Below are 14,563 nucleotides of genomic sequence, written 5' to 3'. Positions count from 1 at the left end.
AGTTCTGTGGCCCCAGGCACACAACAGAATTTAGAAATGCCCGTGCTTCCTGAGTCCCCTCTGTACAGCCCTGCTGGGAAGCACTGTGCTTTGAGATCTGTCGCTGAAGCAGTGGAGTGCTCTGCGCAGCCCACAAAGATCGCAAGGGCAGGGGCATGATGGGAAGAGTGACTATTTTTATTCCAAAACACTTGTAATTACTACCCTATTAGGAGGTGTGAGCCCACCAGGCCAGCTCCACTTTGGAAAACAGCGTTTCTTTCATATGCCAATATTATGTCAGCCAGATCATTCAAGAACAAAGTTAATGGACATAGTCTTTCAAATCACTTATTTTTTTTAAGAAGGAAACTTCTTCCTTTGAATACTGTTTAATGATTTTCTGAAAATGAAATTATCTGTTTAATACCTTGAAAGCACATTTACTACTCGAAAAGTGCATTAGATAAATTGGCTCTAATCAGTTCTTTAGATACTTTCTTAAAAGTAGGTGATCCATTTAGCACCTGTCAGGAGATTCTCACTAATATTCCTAGAGAAAAGAAAACAATAATGTTGTCTCTTTTTGTCTTGACTAAAGGACTGTAGTTTAGCAGTCTTTTCTCATTAAACACCTGCCGGGCATCAGATATAGTGAGTGATAGCCAACTTCAGAAATAGGCAAGACAGCTCTGGACCACTAGGAGGTCACAGTGCAGTGAATTTTTATTCTCAACAGTTTAAATCTGTCTTTTATGGTAATTAAATGACCATAAGGACAGGGATTATAGTTTCCTCACTAGTGCCACTAGTCCAGGATAAATGTCAATTTAATTTGGTTTTTAGACATGGACTGGGATATTTATGTTTCATAAGGGCATTTTTTAAAAACTTTATTAAATGTCTGTTAGTATTAGAGGCATGATTTTATATTATTAAATTTCTTCTATGTCTTACTCTTTATTGTAAATTTTTTTTATATTTTTAAATTTATTTAGTGAAATAATTTCTGTTGATGGAGAGGAGGAAAGACAGGCTGTTGTGGAATTATTGTCTACACTATTTTGATTTTTAAATATTCCTCCATTTTCATTTAAGAATTTGGAGATTTTATGAAAATATATTAACGATAAAGATTTTTTAAAAAAAATCTCAACTATGTTACTGGCAAATATTAAACAGCTCAATATTTGAAATTCCAGATATTTTATAATGTTATACTGATATATCATAATTTCTCTTTCTGATATTTCCATTAATGTTCTATTGTAGAACACTAATTTTATTGAAAGTCATATTATTCCATATCCTTATTGTGCTAAATAGTTGTTTATATAAAGTACAGAGTTGAAATAGAATATAAATCTTTAAATACACATTGACTTGTATTGAGAAAGGATAGTACCACTTCAGCCATGCCCTCATTCTCCTTTGTCTTCCATTGTTTCTTATCCCCTCAGCTTATAAATATGTTTAAATCTCAAATATCCTACACAAGTCTCTCAACAAATGTTCTTTAGCACATGTCCTGTCCCCTCTTTCTCTCTCCTTCCTTTTCCCTCGCCTCTGTCTTCAATTAGCTTCTCAATTCACAACAACCTAAATTCTAGTGAGCTCAACAAGGACAACTGAAATACTACCAGTAGTTCTTATTTTACTAGACCTCTCCTTGCATTTGACACTGATGATTACCCTGTTGTCTGAAGTTCACTTCTGATTGGGCTTCAAGGATGCTGTAATTAATTCATTAAACTCTGTTATTTTCCCTCCTGCTTCTGACATGAGCTCATTGCATGTCATTTACTCACTAGTTACTGAAGTTCCTTGGGTTTCAGTCTCAATCTATGCTTTTTTTTTTCACTTTATAGATTCTTCTTCGGCCATATCATTCACTTACATGGTTTCAATTTTCTCCTGTATGCTATTTCAAAATTGATTATTACACTGCGCCTTCAGCCTCTACCCCCACCCTCCAGCAACAGATTCATTTTCTAGCTGCTCAGGAACATTTCCTGCTGGATTATAGAAGAGCCACACTAAGCTCATACCAAAACTGAAATTAACAACTCCTCCTGCCCCAACACGCCCAAGAAAACGATGATCCTCTTCTTGCATTCTCTCACTAACAACGGTAGCACTAGTCTCAAAATTAGAAATATAAGTCATTCTTAACTCTTTCTTCCCCTTTCATCATCAAATCAGCCATCGAATTCTCTTTCCCCCCCCCCCATACCTTCTGAGATATTTTTTTAAATCTGTCCCACTGCTTCTATCCTAGGTACCATTTTCCTAGTTTAGTCCACCATCTTTTGAATAGACTAAAAGAGTCTCTGTAACAAGCATGTCTTCCTGGCTCCCAACTGACCAGTCTCCACAGAGAGATCAATGGAAAACACAAGCCGTTTCGCTACTTCTTTGAAACCCTCTGGTGGTTTTTTATTATGTCTGTGCCTGAACAAAGAGGCTTCAAATTCTGGCTCCTGTCGCATGCTCTAGGTTCTACTTTTCCCTGTCCCTATTGCCTCATCTGTCTTCTTCATTCAGTTGTGAGCTCAGCCCTAGCTGGTTTGGCTAAGTGGATAGAGCATGGGCCTGCAGACTGAAAGGTCCTGGGTTCAATTCCAGTCAAGGGCACATGCCCTGGTTGCGGGCTCGATCCCCAGTGGGGGGCATGCAGAGGGCGGCCAATCAATGATTCTTTCTCATCATTGATGTTTCTCTCTCTCCCTCCCCCTTGTTCTCTGAGATCAATATAAGCATATTTTTTAAAAACTTGTGAGCTCATTAAAAAGAGGCAAATGTCTAACTCATCTTTTCTTTTTCCACCTCCAGGTCCTAAAATGGTAGGAATGCTGAGTAGGCATGCAACACAATTTTGTTTTGTTTTTAATGAGTCAATGATTTTTCATTATTCACACTTTTTCCTCAAGTTTAATTTCACTTCAAAATATTTTCCTACTTTTCAAAGATTTTTATAAAGATACAGATTACAGCCCTAGCTGGTTTGGCTCAGTGAATAGAGCACCAGCCTGTGGATCAAAGGGTCCTGGGTTTGATTCCAGTCAAGGGCATGTACCTCTGTTGCAGGCTCCACCCAAGCCTCGGCCCTGGCGTGCAGGAGGCAACCAATGTGTTCCTCTTACATTGATATTTTTCTCTACCTTTCCCTCTCTCTCCCACTCTCTCTAAAATATCAATGACAAATATCCCCGGATGAGGCTTAAAAAAAAAAAAAAGACATAGATTACAAACTAACCATAGCTTTCAAATTCTCATTCGGAAATAAGTACGCTATTAATTTTCCAAAATGACAATACTGTATATTTAAAAATAACATTTTGAAGAAAATATAATAGGAACTTCAAAAAAAATAAGTTCTTCAGAATTGAATAAGAAGAAACCATGATAAGACAATTTGGAAACTTTTAAATTAGTTAATTTTCCATTTTCAGAAAAGGTTTTAATTACAGATTATGGTATCAATTCAAAACTATGTGCTCTAGTTATTTATTTGCATATTAAAAAAAACCTTTTTATAATGTATTTCCCATATACCTGTATGTTAAAAAAATGTCTGACCTCTCAAAAACAATCCTCAAAACAAAAACAAACCAATTCCAATTTTTACCTAGTCTGAATGTTATAATATATTTTTGAAACAGGAAAATAGTGACATAATTATTTTGGGGCATAGTAATAATAGTTCACCAATGTTTAGTTATTTAAAAATATAATGGACAGTCTGGCTTTATGCCTGATACATTTGTTATTCATTATACAATGATCTTAACATCAACTTCTTTTTCTGTTTAAGAAATTTTTCGTTTGGAAAAAGTCATTTTCATTACCACTGAATTAGACAGTTCTATAAATCATAGCTATATGAGGAATCTTGATAATGCACTGGAGCTATATGTCTTTGATGGGGGAAAACAGAAAGAAAAGCAATTCAAGTACATTGGAAAATGGAAAAAGAATATTTCTAGAATACATCAAAATGAAATTATAGGAACTGTAATTTTGTGTACTTATATTATTTCACTTACTAGTAAATGTTAATCTTAGTGGATTTTTAGTTACCTGAGTCTAAACATATTCATTTCCTTGGAGAGGATTAATTTATTTGTTATTTTTTACATTAAATATTTTGGCAGTTTAAAACCAGTTTTTGTTTGCCTGTTATGGCACTGCTCTTTTAAAAAAGAGTGTCAAGATAAACGGTAATATGGTGAAACCAGTTAATTTGCTTTTTAAATGAATTCATGTTTAAAGATAAGTATGTTATAAAGACAGTCACAGCCAAGGAATGGAATAATGTGATTATGTAAAATATCTATGAGACTAGCATTAAAGAATGTTAACTCACTTTCTGCCAAAGTCAATCTTTAATGAGTATTAAGGATCAGGTTATTATATTATATTCAATAGTATATGTTTCCTTTTTTATTGATTTTGTGTTTACATAAATTGAAGAGCTTTTAGAAGAAACTGTATGCATGAAACCAATTATAGCCATGGAAATATCAAGTTATTCATCAAGACATATAATCATGAATGATGCAAATAAATAGAAAGTATGAGAAATGAGCAATATGTGTTTGGAAACTACCCACAAAATACAGCAAAATGTCCTTTTCTGTGGATATATTTCTTTGCATTCCACTTGGGTGGTATTTGCAATTTATTCCTGTGTATCCATGCAGCAATAATCTCCTCATTGCCTTTAAGTTCATGGTGTTCCAAAATTGCCTAATAACTATAATTAAGAATTTCACACAATTGGTATTTATCTTATTGATTTTTTTAAATGACTAATTTTTTCCTTGTATTTTTAAAATTTGGATCTTCTGCAGGTGCGTAGGCTCAAGTATTGAAGACTGCATCGGCCTGATGGATAGGTACTTGGTGTGCTTGCTTCCCATGTTCTTCCTGGAGGCTCCATGTATGAGCACTGGTGCATGTGTGTGCATGTCACTGTGAATGGAGAATGACGTTTTCTGTTCTGTAATTGCCTGCAGGTGTAGCGGTCCCACTAGTCATGACTGCATTTACTACCCTTGGACGGGCCATTCCACTTTACCACAACATGCTAGGTAACATCTACCATGTTTCCATTTTGTCACTCAAATTATCCCAATTATCATGGATGAAAAGTACTAACCAGTTGGGTGAAATTTATAATATGTTAAATTAGGGAATTAGGAAGACATATAACATTTTACTTTTCAAGCCACATTTCTTACCTCTTCTCACTTCATTGATTATGACTTCAAATCCAAATTAGTAATATAATTATTCTAAATTTTATACAATCAAACAAAATTAGCTAATTTTGAATTAAGCCAGCCCTTTTATAAAATAGTTCATTCTTAATTCTGTAGATAATTTTAAAAAGAAATATTTTAAGGGAGGAATTTGTAGAAGTTGATGTATTTTTATAAGATGTTTGTTATTTGATTCACTTTCTGATTTTATATTATTTTGAACTGGTTGGTATAAGCTCTAGATATCAGAGTTACTATAGATTAAAGGCAATAAATAAAATATTTTGTGAAGGTAAAAGTACAAGGCGGGATTTAAAAACAAAATGTGTCACTCACACACATACAAAAACCTAAGTATGAATGTAGTTGCTTAATTCAGAATCACTCCAAACTGGAAATCACTCACATGTTCTTCAGTTATGGTATATCCATACACTGTAACTCTACTCAGCAATAGAAAGGATGTAACTGCTGACATGCACCAAACATGGGTGGGTCTCAGGAACATTACTCTAAATGAAAGAAGCTATACTTAAAAGAATACATACTGTATGATTCTATTTATATGGCATTCTGAAAAAGGCAAATTGTAGGACAGAAACTCGACCAGTGTTACCAGAGGCTGGGGCAATGAGGCATCAGGTTGACTACAAAAAGGCATGAGGAAACCTGGGGGGATAATGAAACTGTTCTGCATCCTGATAGCAGTGATGGTTGCACGAATGTATGCGCTTGTCAAAAGTCATAGTCCAGTACATTTAAAAGGATGAATTTTACTGTATATAATTGACAACTTGATAAATTTGACATTTAAAACTCATATATAGGAAAATAGTAATTTTACAACATTATGTAGAACTATTGTTTGCTTTCTTAATGAAGCATTTATTGCATTTTTGGAAGAGAAAAAGAAGTGCTAAATTATAATTAGCAAAATGAGAGTTTTGGATGACTTAATGATTGTTGATGCAAACCATCATGTTGAAATATAGCACATGTAGTGTAAAAGTACTTCAAGATAAGTGTAAATCCCAGTGAGTTTCTTCAAATGCAACATTGGTGTAACTGTCAGGCAGATCAAGAAGAAACACAATAGTATCAGAACCAGAAACCCTTTTGTGCCCCATGGCAAGGGTAACTGCTATCCTGAACATTAACACCATAGGTCAGCTTTGCTGTTTCTGTACTTTATATAGGGTGTCCCAGAATTCACGCAAGAAGTAATTTTGATAGAAAACACAGGCTTATAATTAAAAATTGTAAATATTTATTGATTCAAAAAGTATACAGTATAGGGTTATGTATGGAATAGCACATCAGGTAAATGGCCTCCATGGCTTTGCTGGCACATATGCAAAGCCGTGGTCTTCATTGGTCTTCATTGTCCCTGCTCCTGGGCCATAATTGGTACTTGGTAATGCTTATCAAATTGAAGGGATTGAAATCAAAGGGCAACAGATATTAGAATCTGATTCAATAAACCAAGTAAAATTAGGCTTTTATTTTTTGTTGTTGTTAATGCTCACGCAAAATTCAAATCTTGAATTCATCTTTTATACAAGGTGAATTTTGGGACACCCTATATAAATTATAGAAATTGAATCATTTTTTGCACTCTTTACATCTGGCTTCTTTGTCTACATATTATATTTATGAGATTCATTTATGTCATTAAATTTAGTCATAGTGTTTAGATTTATATGGTATTTGCCTTTAAGTATTTTTAAAGCAATCAAATAAGTGCTATGTCAATAGTTTTGTTTTTTAATGAAATAAATAGACAATTAAATTCTAAAAAGAATGTATATGGTAGACTTCGGTGATTTATACAATAGTGGCACTTTGGCACTTGGGCACAATCAAGACTAGTTTGTAACAGTTGTTTAGAGCCAGGCCAAAATTATGAAGAAACAAAAGTCAACACACATGAGAGAGAGAAAGAGAGAGGGAGGGAGAGGGACAGGGAGAGAGAAAGAGAGAGAGAGAGAGAGAGAGAGAGAATCTTCCACCCCCAGGCCCAAATTAAAGTTTTTTAAGTCAAGGCTTATTTTAGATTGGAATGGACCTATATTCATGAAATAATTTTTCCTCCTTGAGTCTTTGAGTCTCTTTACTGTAACTTTAAATGGTGTTTTCTTTCATATTTGTTTTAATTATTTTTAAAATAATGATTTCAACCATCTATTTAGAGGCAGTATAGTATAGTGATTAAATATGCTATCTTTGGGATCAGACTTTCTGAGGTCAAAGCCAGGCTCTACCATTTTTTAGATGTATGACCTTGGGTAAGTTCCTTAATTTATCTGAGCCTCACTTTCTTCATATATAAAATAGTAATATTAATATAGTTCATAAATTGGTTGTGAAGATTGAATGAGTCCATAGAACAGTGCCTGACTGAGATAAATCACTCAATATGTTTTATTTAATATTTCTCTATAGATCAAGGACTTTTAATGTTGGGGATGGGGAAAACACCCCCCAGGGGAGGAGGGAAGTCGCTCAAAGTAACCCAGGTAGCTTTCATATGTACCTCTACTCCTCTGATGGTCTTTTGAAGGAAGGGAAGTGATTTCTTTCTCACTGTCATGAGAGCCACAGGTACCAATGGCAGTAGGTCATAGGCAGAGGCATCTACAGAGACTGAGAAAAGTCTAAAACCATAGTGATTGATCACTTGTAGTTTTCAATGCCATATGAGGTTGTATAGCTCAAAATCATAGTGTATTGTCAACATACAAAATATAAAAACTTTAGAGAATTTTTATGAGTGTATTTGGGTTTATTTACGCCAAACTGGTGACATGTCAGGAAGCAAAACCTCCAATGCTCTGGAGAATGACAATTTTACAGTGCCTTCTTTTTCTTTTTCTTTTTTTCTTTATTGATTAAGGTATTTAGAGCCAGGCCAAAATTATGAAGAAACAAAAGTCAACACACATGAGAGAGAGAAAGAGAGAGGGAGGGAGAGGGACAGGGAGAGAGAAAGAGAGAGAGAGAGAGAGAGCATTTTCTTTATTGATTAAGTGTCCCACTTCCCCGCTCATGCCCTCTTACACATCTGGATTTAAGGAGGGAACATAAGGAAGATTACATGAAGGTGGGAGAAAGCCAGGTACAGGATAGTTAACAAGATTGTGTGTTCCCTTAAGGGTGGTTAAGCCTCCCAGGGGTCTGAAAAAGAGGTTTACTTGGGCATTTCAGTGGCGAGTTACCCTACATACCCAAGCACAATGGACAGGGCTTGCTTAAGGCTAAGATAAAACTTGTATAGGCTTGGGGCATGACCACCCACAACCTGCCCCATTAGGAATTTATGATCAGATCCACTTGTGAGGTTACTTTTGGTCAGAGTTATTACAGAGCCTCTTTTTTGTTCAAAATATCTTCTTATTGACTTAGTATTTCCAGCATTTAAACAAAAGGGATTTGGTAATTTTTAATCCTATTACTTGCCTGGGATCCCAGGCCATTCTCTATAGTCTCAGATTAATGCATTTAATTCAGATTAGCTTTTGACAAAAATACATAGATAATCAAGGCCAGCAACAGAGACTAGATAGTACAGTTCACCTATCATTCCTGTGAAAAATCACCTGTACACCTTTGTGCAGATAAAGAGCCGGGGTTCTTGAACATGAAAGCCTGGGTCCCAGTATTGGCTCTGCCACGTTTGGTATCTGTAAAATGAGATGATAATGGTAATTTTTAAATTGGGAATTGTTAAACCTAGTAAGATTGGTGTGAAGATTACTTGAGATGATGCACAGGATCCATTAACTAGTATGTGGACCTTATGACAGTTCAGTCTCTAATTGAAATACTGGAAAAATAAATCTTTTCGAAAATATTATGAGGTTGTGAGATATATATATATATATCAGTATGGCATTAATTCAATAGTTTAGTTGCTACAGAATTGACATGTTAAATTTCTCAGGTTTTAAGCATTTCAATTTTGTATGAGACTTTTAAATATAATGATTTCAAAGAATTCATAATAGGGGGCCAACTGTTCCTTTTAGAAAACTGTGGATATATTTAATTAATACCTGTCTTAAAATGTAATACCTGGTTTAGACTTAAATTTAAGGCAATGTGACTCTGTTCTTTGATTCCATTGACTTGTCAGAGGCTATTTATAAGGCAGTTTGGAATTTACAGGAAAGGTTTAGATTGTACACTTTGGAAGAGTGTTTATGACCGTGGGGAATTTTGGCGCAGGTTGAATGAAAAGTGAAATTAACAACCATCCCCTTTTCAGGTCTTTAATATTGCAGTAAATGCTTGCTGCTCTGAAATGGGGTGGGTATACATTTAATTGAAAGCAGGGGACTAATCAAGTAATATTTCAGGTAATTTACCTTTTTATAAATTCATGATGTTTTTTTTAAAGTTTTTGTCTTAATTAATTAAAGTGGATCTTATATATAGGCAGGACAAAAAAAAGCATGATAGAAAACAATAGCTTTAAGTTTCCTGAACGATGTTGTGACTGGGAGAGTATCCAAATGCCTGGTTTTCTTCTTAGTCAAATAAAAATTTTAGTCACCGGAAATTTCCTTGAGCATGTCAATGTGGCTGTTTCCAAATACTGAGTTCATACTCCCTCCTGCTCCTCTATGCTGTATGCTGTTTCTTAAACCAGCAGGAAAAAAGATTGAAGATTTAAATGAAAACAGGTGAAATGTTTCCAATCTTGATTGACTTTCATTTTCTAAGCAGTGTTATTCTTTCCCAAGCTTGCAATTTGTGAATTGGTTATCCACACTCCATTTACTTTCCAGGCTGCTGCTAGAATTTCTTCCAGAAAGATTGGATAGTATAGAATAGAATGTGGTTGTTTCTTTACATGTAGCCTCCTAGAATATACTACTTGCAATAAAATAATACTTGATATGTTAGAGCTTCTCCATGCTTTCCTCATCCGAATTATATGTCTGAGAAATAGAATTTATATTTAATGTGCTTCTTTGATGTGCTTCCTTTTCCATCAAGAATCTTATGAAGAAATATGTTCAACAAGTTATTTTTATTATTTTTAGGTGCTATCTATTTTAGCTTGCACCATGCTCTTTTTATATAGATTCATGATGAACAACGCATTTAGAAAACAAAACAAAACAAAACATTAGATTCTATTCTAATTTAGTTTCTTTGTCGAATATATACCCAAAGATTTTTATAATCTTCATCTCTTATTTCATTAGGGCCTAAATTTATTCATCTCAACAGGCAAAGGCTCTATTGGTAAACTATTCTTTGTTAGCAACCCAACATTTAAACTAATTTTTTTTTGAATTCATGACAGAAATTATGAAAACTACTAGGTATATGTTCAAGTATTTTTATCTGGCTTATCAGCTCCAAGTTAATTAATCTAGATGTTTCACAATATGGTAGAAGTCACTGAATTCAGATTAACTCTCTAAATCTCACATGGGCAGGTATTTGAAACGTTTTATATTCCTGTCGCATTTTAATGCCTTTGTCACATTTTTACTTTATGGTAGAGTGGTTCTTACCTAAGAGGTCACATAACAGTTTATCTTTTAGCAGCGTGACCCTTGTGTGATATATGAGAGAGACTATGTGATATTCCTGGCACCACTTTCAGGAATGGCATAATCTTTTTCCTTTGTTTGTTTTGGCCTCATAACTTATGTCCAAATCAAATGGCCAAAATGGCCTATCGATGGTCAGCCTAGATGAGTGGCAGTTGTGTTATGATCCCTAACTCCAATAAATAAAAGCGCACAGGCTTTTTATTATAAGTCTGTCTTCATCCCACCACATTCTGTATATTAAATTTACTTTTGAATTAGAGTTTGCAGAGATAAAGGAAGGTGTGAGTTTCTTCTTTTCAGCTGTTTTGTGTTCTACACTTTCAGCACTCATAAAATACAAAATTATCAAAGAATTATAAGGCAAGAGTAAAATCACTCAGTTGTTAATGACTCTTCATACAGTTAAAATAGTTACTTTAAACGAAAGTATTTAGTGGCACAAAGTTGTGTAAGTGGTCCTTATAGTGATATCAATGATGAGAGAGAATCATTGATCCGCTGTCTCCCACATGCCCCCCATTGGGGACTGAGCCTGCAACCCAGGTACAACCCAGCCCTTGAGTGGAATCAATCCCGGGATCCTTCAGTTTGTGAGCCAATGCTCTATCCACTGAGCACACCGGACAGGCAGGAGTCCTTTGTTTTATATAACTGTATAAGGTAAGGTCGCAATATACACATTGACTTAAGGTGTTCAGTAAGCAGTTACTCGTGAGCAGTAAGCTATAAATAGACAAGTATGATAAAACTGCCCCAATGTTAACACCAAACTTATGGCCTTTCTATGTATTTATCAGTGTAGTGAGTCTTCCCCAAGAGTGCTCCACACCTGCTCTGTTCAATGTGGTGACCATTAGCCACATGTGATCATTGAGCACTTTATCTTGGTTAAAGCAAATTGACAGGTGCTGTAATTGTAAAAGGTACTCTGGATTTTGAAGACATAGTATGAAAAAGGGAATACAAAATATTTCATTAAATTTTTGTTGTATTGATTACATGTCAAAATTGTGGATATATTGTGCTAAATAATATTTTATGTTCATGAATTTTATCTTTTTAAAATATATTTACTATAATATCTTAAATAACATACTGGTTTGCATTATGTCTCTGTTAAATAGCATTGCTCTAGAGTGGTCATCATGGAACTTTGACTACTCTTTCTAGTGAAAATATTTTCATTACACACATCTATGCAATTACATAAATAGAATTGATGATAGATATTTAAAAGTATGAAATACAAATTTAATGTAAATATAGATTACAATACTTTTTTTTTTTGCTTCCCCACCTTGGAGGTCTCAGATTTTAATTCTAGAATGTCATATCTGGATAGAGAGGTAATAGGCCTTTTCCCTATGAATGATATTTTGGCAACAGTTTTACACAGAGGAATGGTGGAGGCAATGCTTTTGCATATTCACAGAAGGGTGTTAATTTTGCATCTTCAATAGGTGACAGATGGAATGAGTCAGACTCAACCAAGGAAAAATATCTGTTTGCCTAAACTCATTGTCTATACCTGTACATTTATATGTCCACATGGATTTTTCACAAGAGAATACTAAAATATGATAATTTGAGTCTGCATTTAGAATTTCTGGTTTTGTCTACACTTTAAATTAAAAATTAGTTAAAGATTTAGAATTATATTGTACAGACTCTCTTAAAAATGCATTTTGTAGCCAATATTTCTATTAAAATATTGTTTCAGTTTTTATATGTCATAAAAAACACTATGCAGAAAGATTTCTTAAATACAGGTCAAAGTTTCTATATATATATTCATAAAAGAATCAAAATTATTTCCCCATATATCTTAAGCATATATTGTATTAGACCTAAGTACCTTTGTTTTTCATCTTTTCTGTATATCTAAAGGAATCTAATTAACTGGGACCCCTTCTGTGATGTGATTACATAAAATCATGTGTACATATTAACTCAAATTGCTCTCTTCATGCTTTTTTCTTATTACCACAGCACATTTCCTAAGTAATCACTCTTTCATAAACATACAATTATTTTTACATACTATGCATGTAGGCAGGAGCTAATTAACGGAGAACACTTTGATTTGCCAAAGAAATTTCTCTCAGTGATTTCATTCTCTGCTACCATCCACCTTCAAACCCAAAGTGATATAATTTCATTGTAATTTTACAATAACTCAGTACTAAAGAATGAATAATAAGGGAAGTGAAATACACCTCTAATAAACTCCAAATGCTTGTAGCCATTGCAATTTGTATGGCATTCTGCTACTCTGCTCAGAGTAAAGAATTCCATATGTTTAAGTCATTTATAGAATAATTATAGTTACTTTTAGTAGAGTAAAAATAAACAACAATCCAAAAATCTCTTTCCATAAAAAGTTTACTTGTAGAGGGGGAAAATAAAATCTTTTTGTAAATGAACAAAGCAAAATCTACACCCAAAGCTACTTTTTTTTTCTTTGAAACTCTAGATCCCAAATCCTAGAGTTCAGATCCCAACTTCAAATCCCAGAATGGATAGCTAAATTATTCTACAACCAAAAAATGAAGGACCAGTGGGAAAAATCTCCACATTTTTCCAGAACCTTCTCAGATTTAGAAGCTTGTTTTCACCATTCTTTAAAAAATATCCTAATATATTTCAGTTGCACTAAATTATTATACTTAATTTTTATGAAAAATATATGAAAATAGTCATCACCATTACCATTTTACTAATGGGGAAACAGGTTCAGAGTAATTAAGCAATTTATAATAATCACTTAGCTAGTACTAGAGGCCCAGTGCATGAATTCATGCACCAGTGGGGTCCTTCTGCCTGGCCTGTGGGATCGGGCCGAAACCAGCTCTCTAACATCCCCTGAGGGGTCCTGGCTGAGGGACCCCACCAGTGCATGATCAGGGTCAGGGAGGGATGCAGGAGGTTCGCCAGCTGGGGAGGGGCCAAAGGAGGGCTCCAAGGTGAGTTCAGACCATCTCGCTCAGTCCCTGATCAGCCGACCCCAGCAGCAAGCTAACCTACAGGTGGGAGCATCTGCCCCCTGGTGGTCAGTGCATGTCATAGCGAGCAGTTGAGCAGCCTTAGCATATCCTTAGCATATTACGCTTGAATTGGTTGAACGGCTGACTGGACAACTGGACACTTAGCATGTTAGGCTTTTATTATATAGCAGAGGTCCTCAAACTTTTTAAATGGGGGGCCAGTTCACTGTCCCTCAGACATTCCACACATGCACACTGCGGTCCCGGGAAGAGTCGGCTGCTAAGCAGGACAGGCAGCGGTGGCAAAAACACCCGGCGGGCTGGATAAATGTTTTCGGCGGGCCGCATGTGGCCCGCGGGCTGTAGTTTGAGGACCCCTGTTATATAAGATGTGGCAGAACAAAGATCTGAGTTCAGGTGTGTCTGATTCCTAAGACCACATATTTTTCTTTCTCCCAGCCTGATTCCCAACTAGAAGAACAGTTAAGAGCTATTTCTATGATGAGGATGACTGAATATTTTATAGTCTCCTTAAACAATGTCACCCTTTGTCTTTCTCTTAGCCCTAAAGTTATTTTACCTATTGAGCTTTCCTCCAATGTCTAGTATTTTGCTTGTTTCCACACGACATATTTTTGTCTAATAATACATCTGGCGATACCTCCCATGATATCTAAGCATATACTCCTATATATTGGAACATAATGTGTGTTTATATATATTATATATAATATATAATATATATATTAAGGATATATATATAATTATA

General features: G+C 34.9%; 1 protein-coding gene across 5 annotated transcripts in view; it reads left to right on the top strand.

Moving 5' to 3' along the window:
• Positions 1–14,563, top strand: part of ERBB4 (erb-b2 receptor tyrosine kinase 4) — a 916,002-nt gene that overhangs the window by 681,744 nt on the left and 219,695 nt on the right. For 2 of the 5 annotated variants that reach the window (XM_005882279.2, XM_005882277.2), the window contains exon 16: positions 4,998–5,072. In XM_005882279.2, the coding sequence (XP_005882341.1) occupies positions 4,998–5,072 (75 nt within the window). Of the gene's footprint in view, positions 1–4,832; positions 4,878–4,997; positions 5,073–14,563 lie in introns of all 5 variants that reach the window. The other 3 variants (XM_005882280.2, XM_005882278.2, XM_005882276.2) reach the window with 2 other exon arrangements.

Source organism: Myotis brandtii, unplaced genomic scaffold (assembly GCF_000412655.1).
Source record: "Myotis brandtii unplaced genomic scaffold, ASM41265v1 scaffold702, whole genome shotgun sequence".
NCBI classification, from domain to species: Eukaryota; Metazoa; Chordata; class Mammalia; order Chiroptera; family Vespertilionidae; genus Myotis; species Myotis brandtii.
Note: the sequence above shows the minus strand (reverse complement) of the source record. Positions and strands in the feature narration are given on the sequence as shown.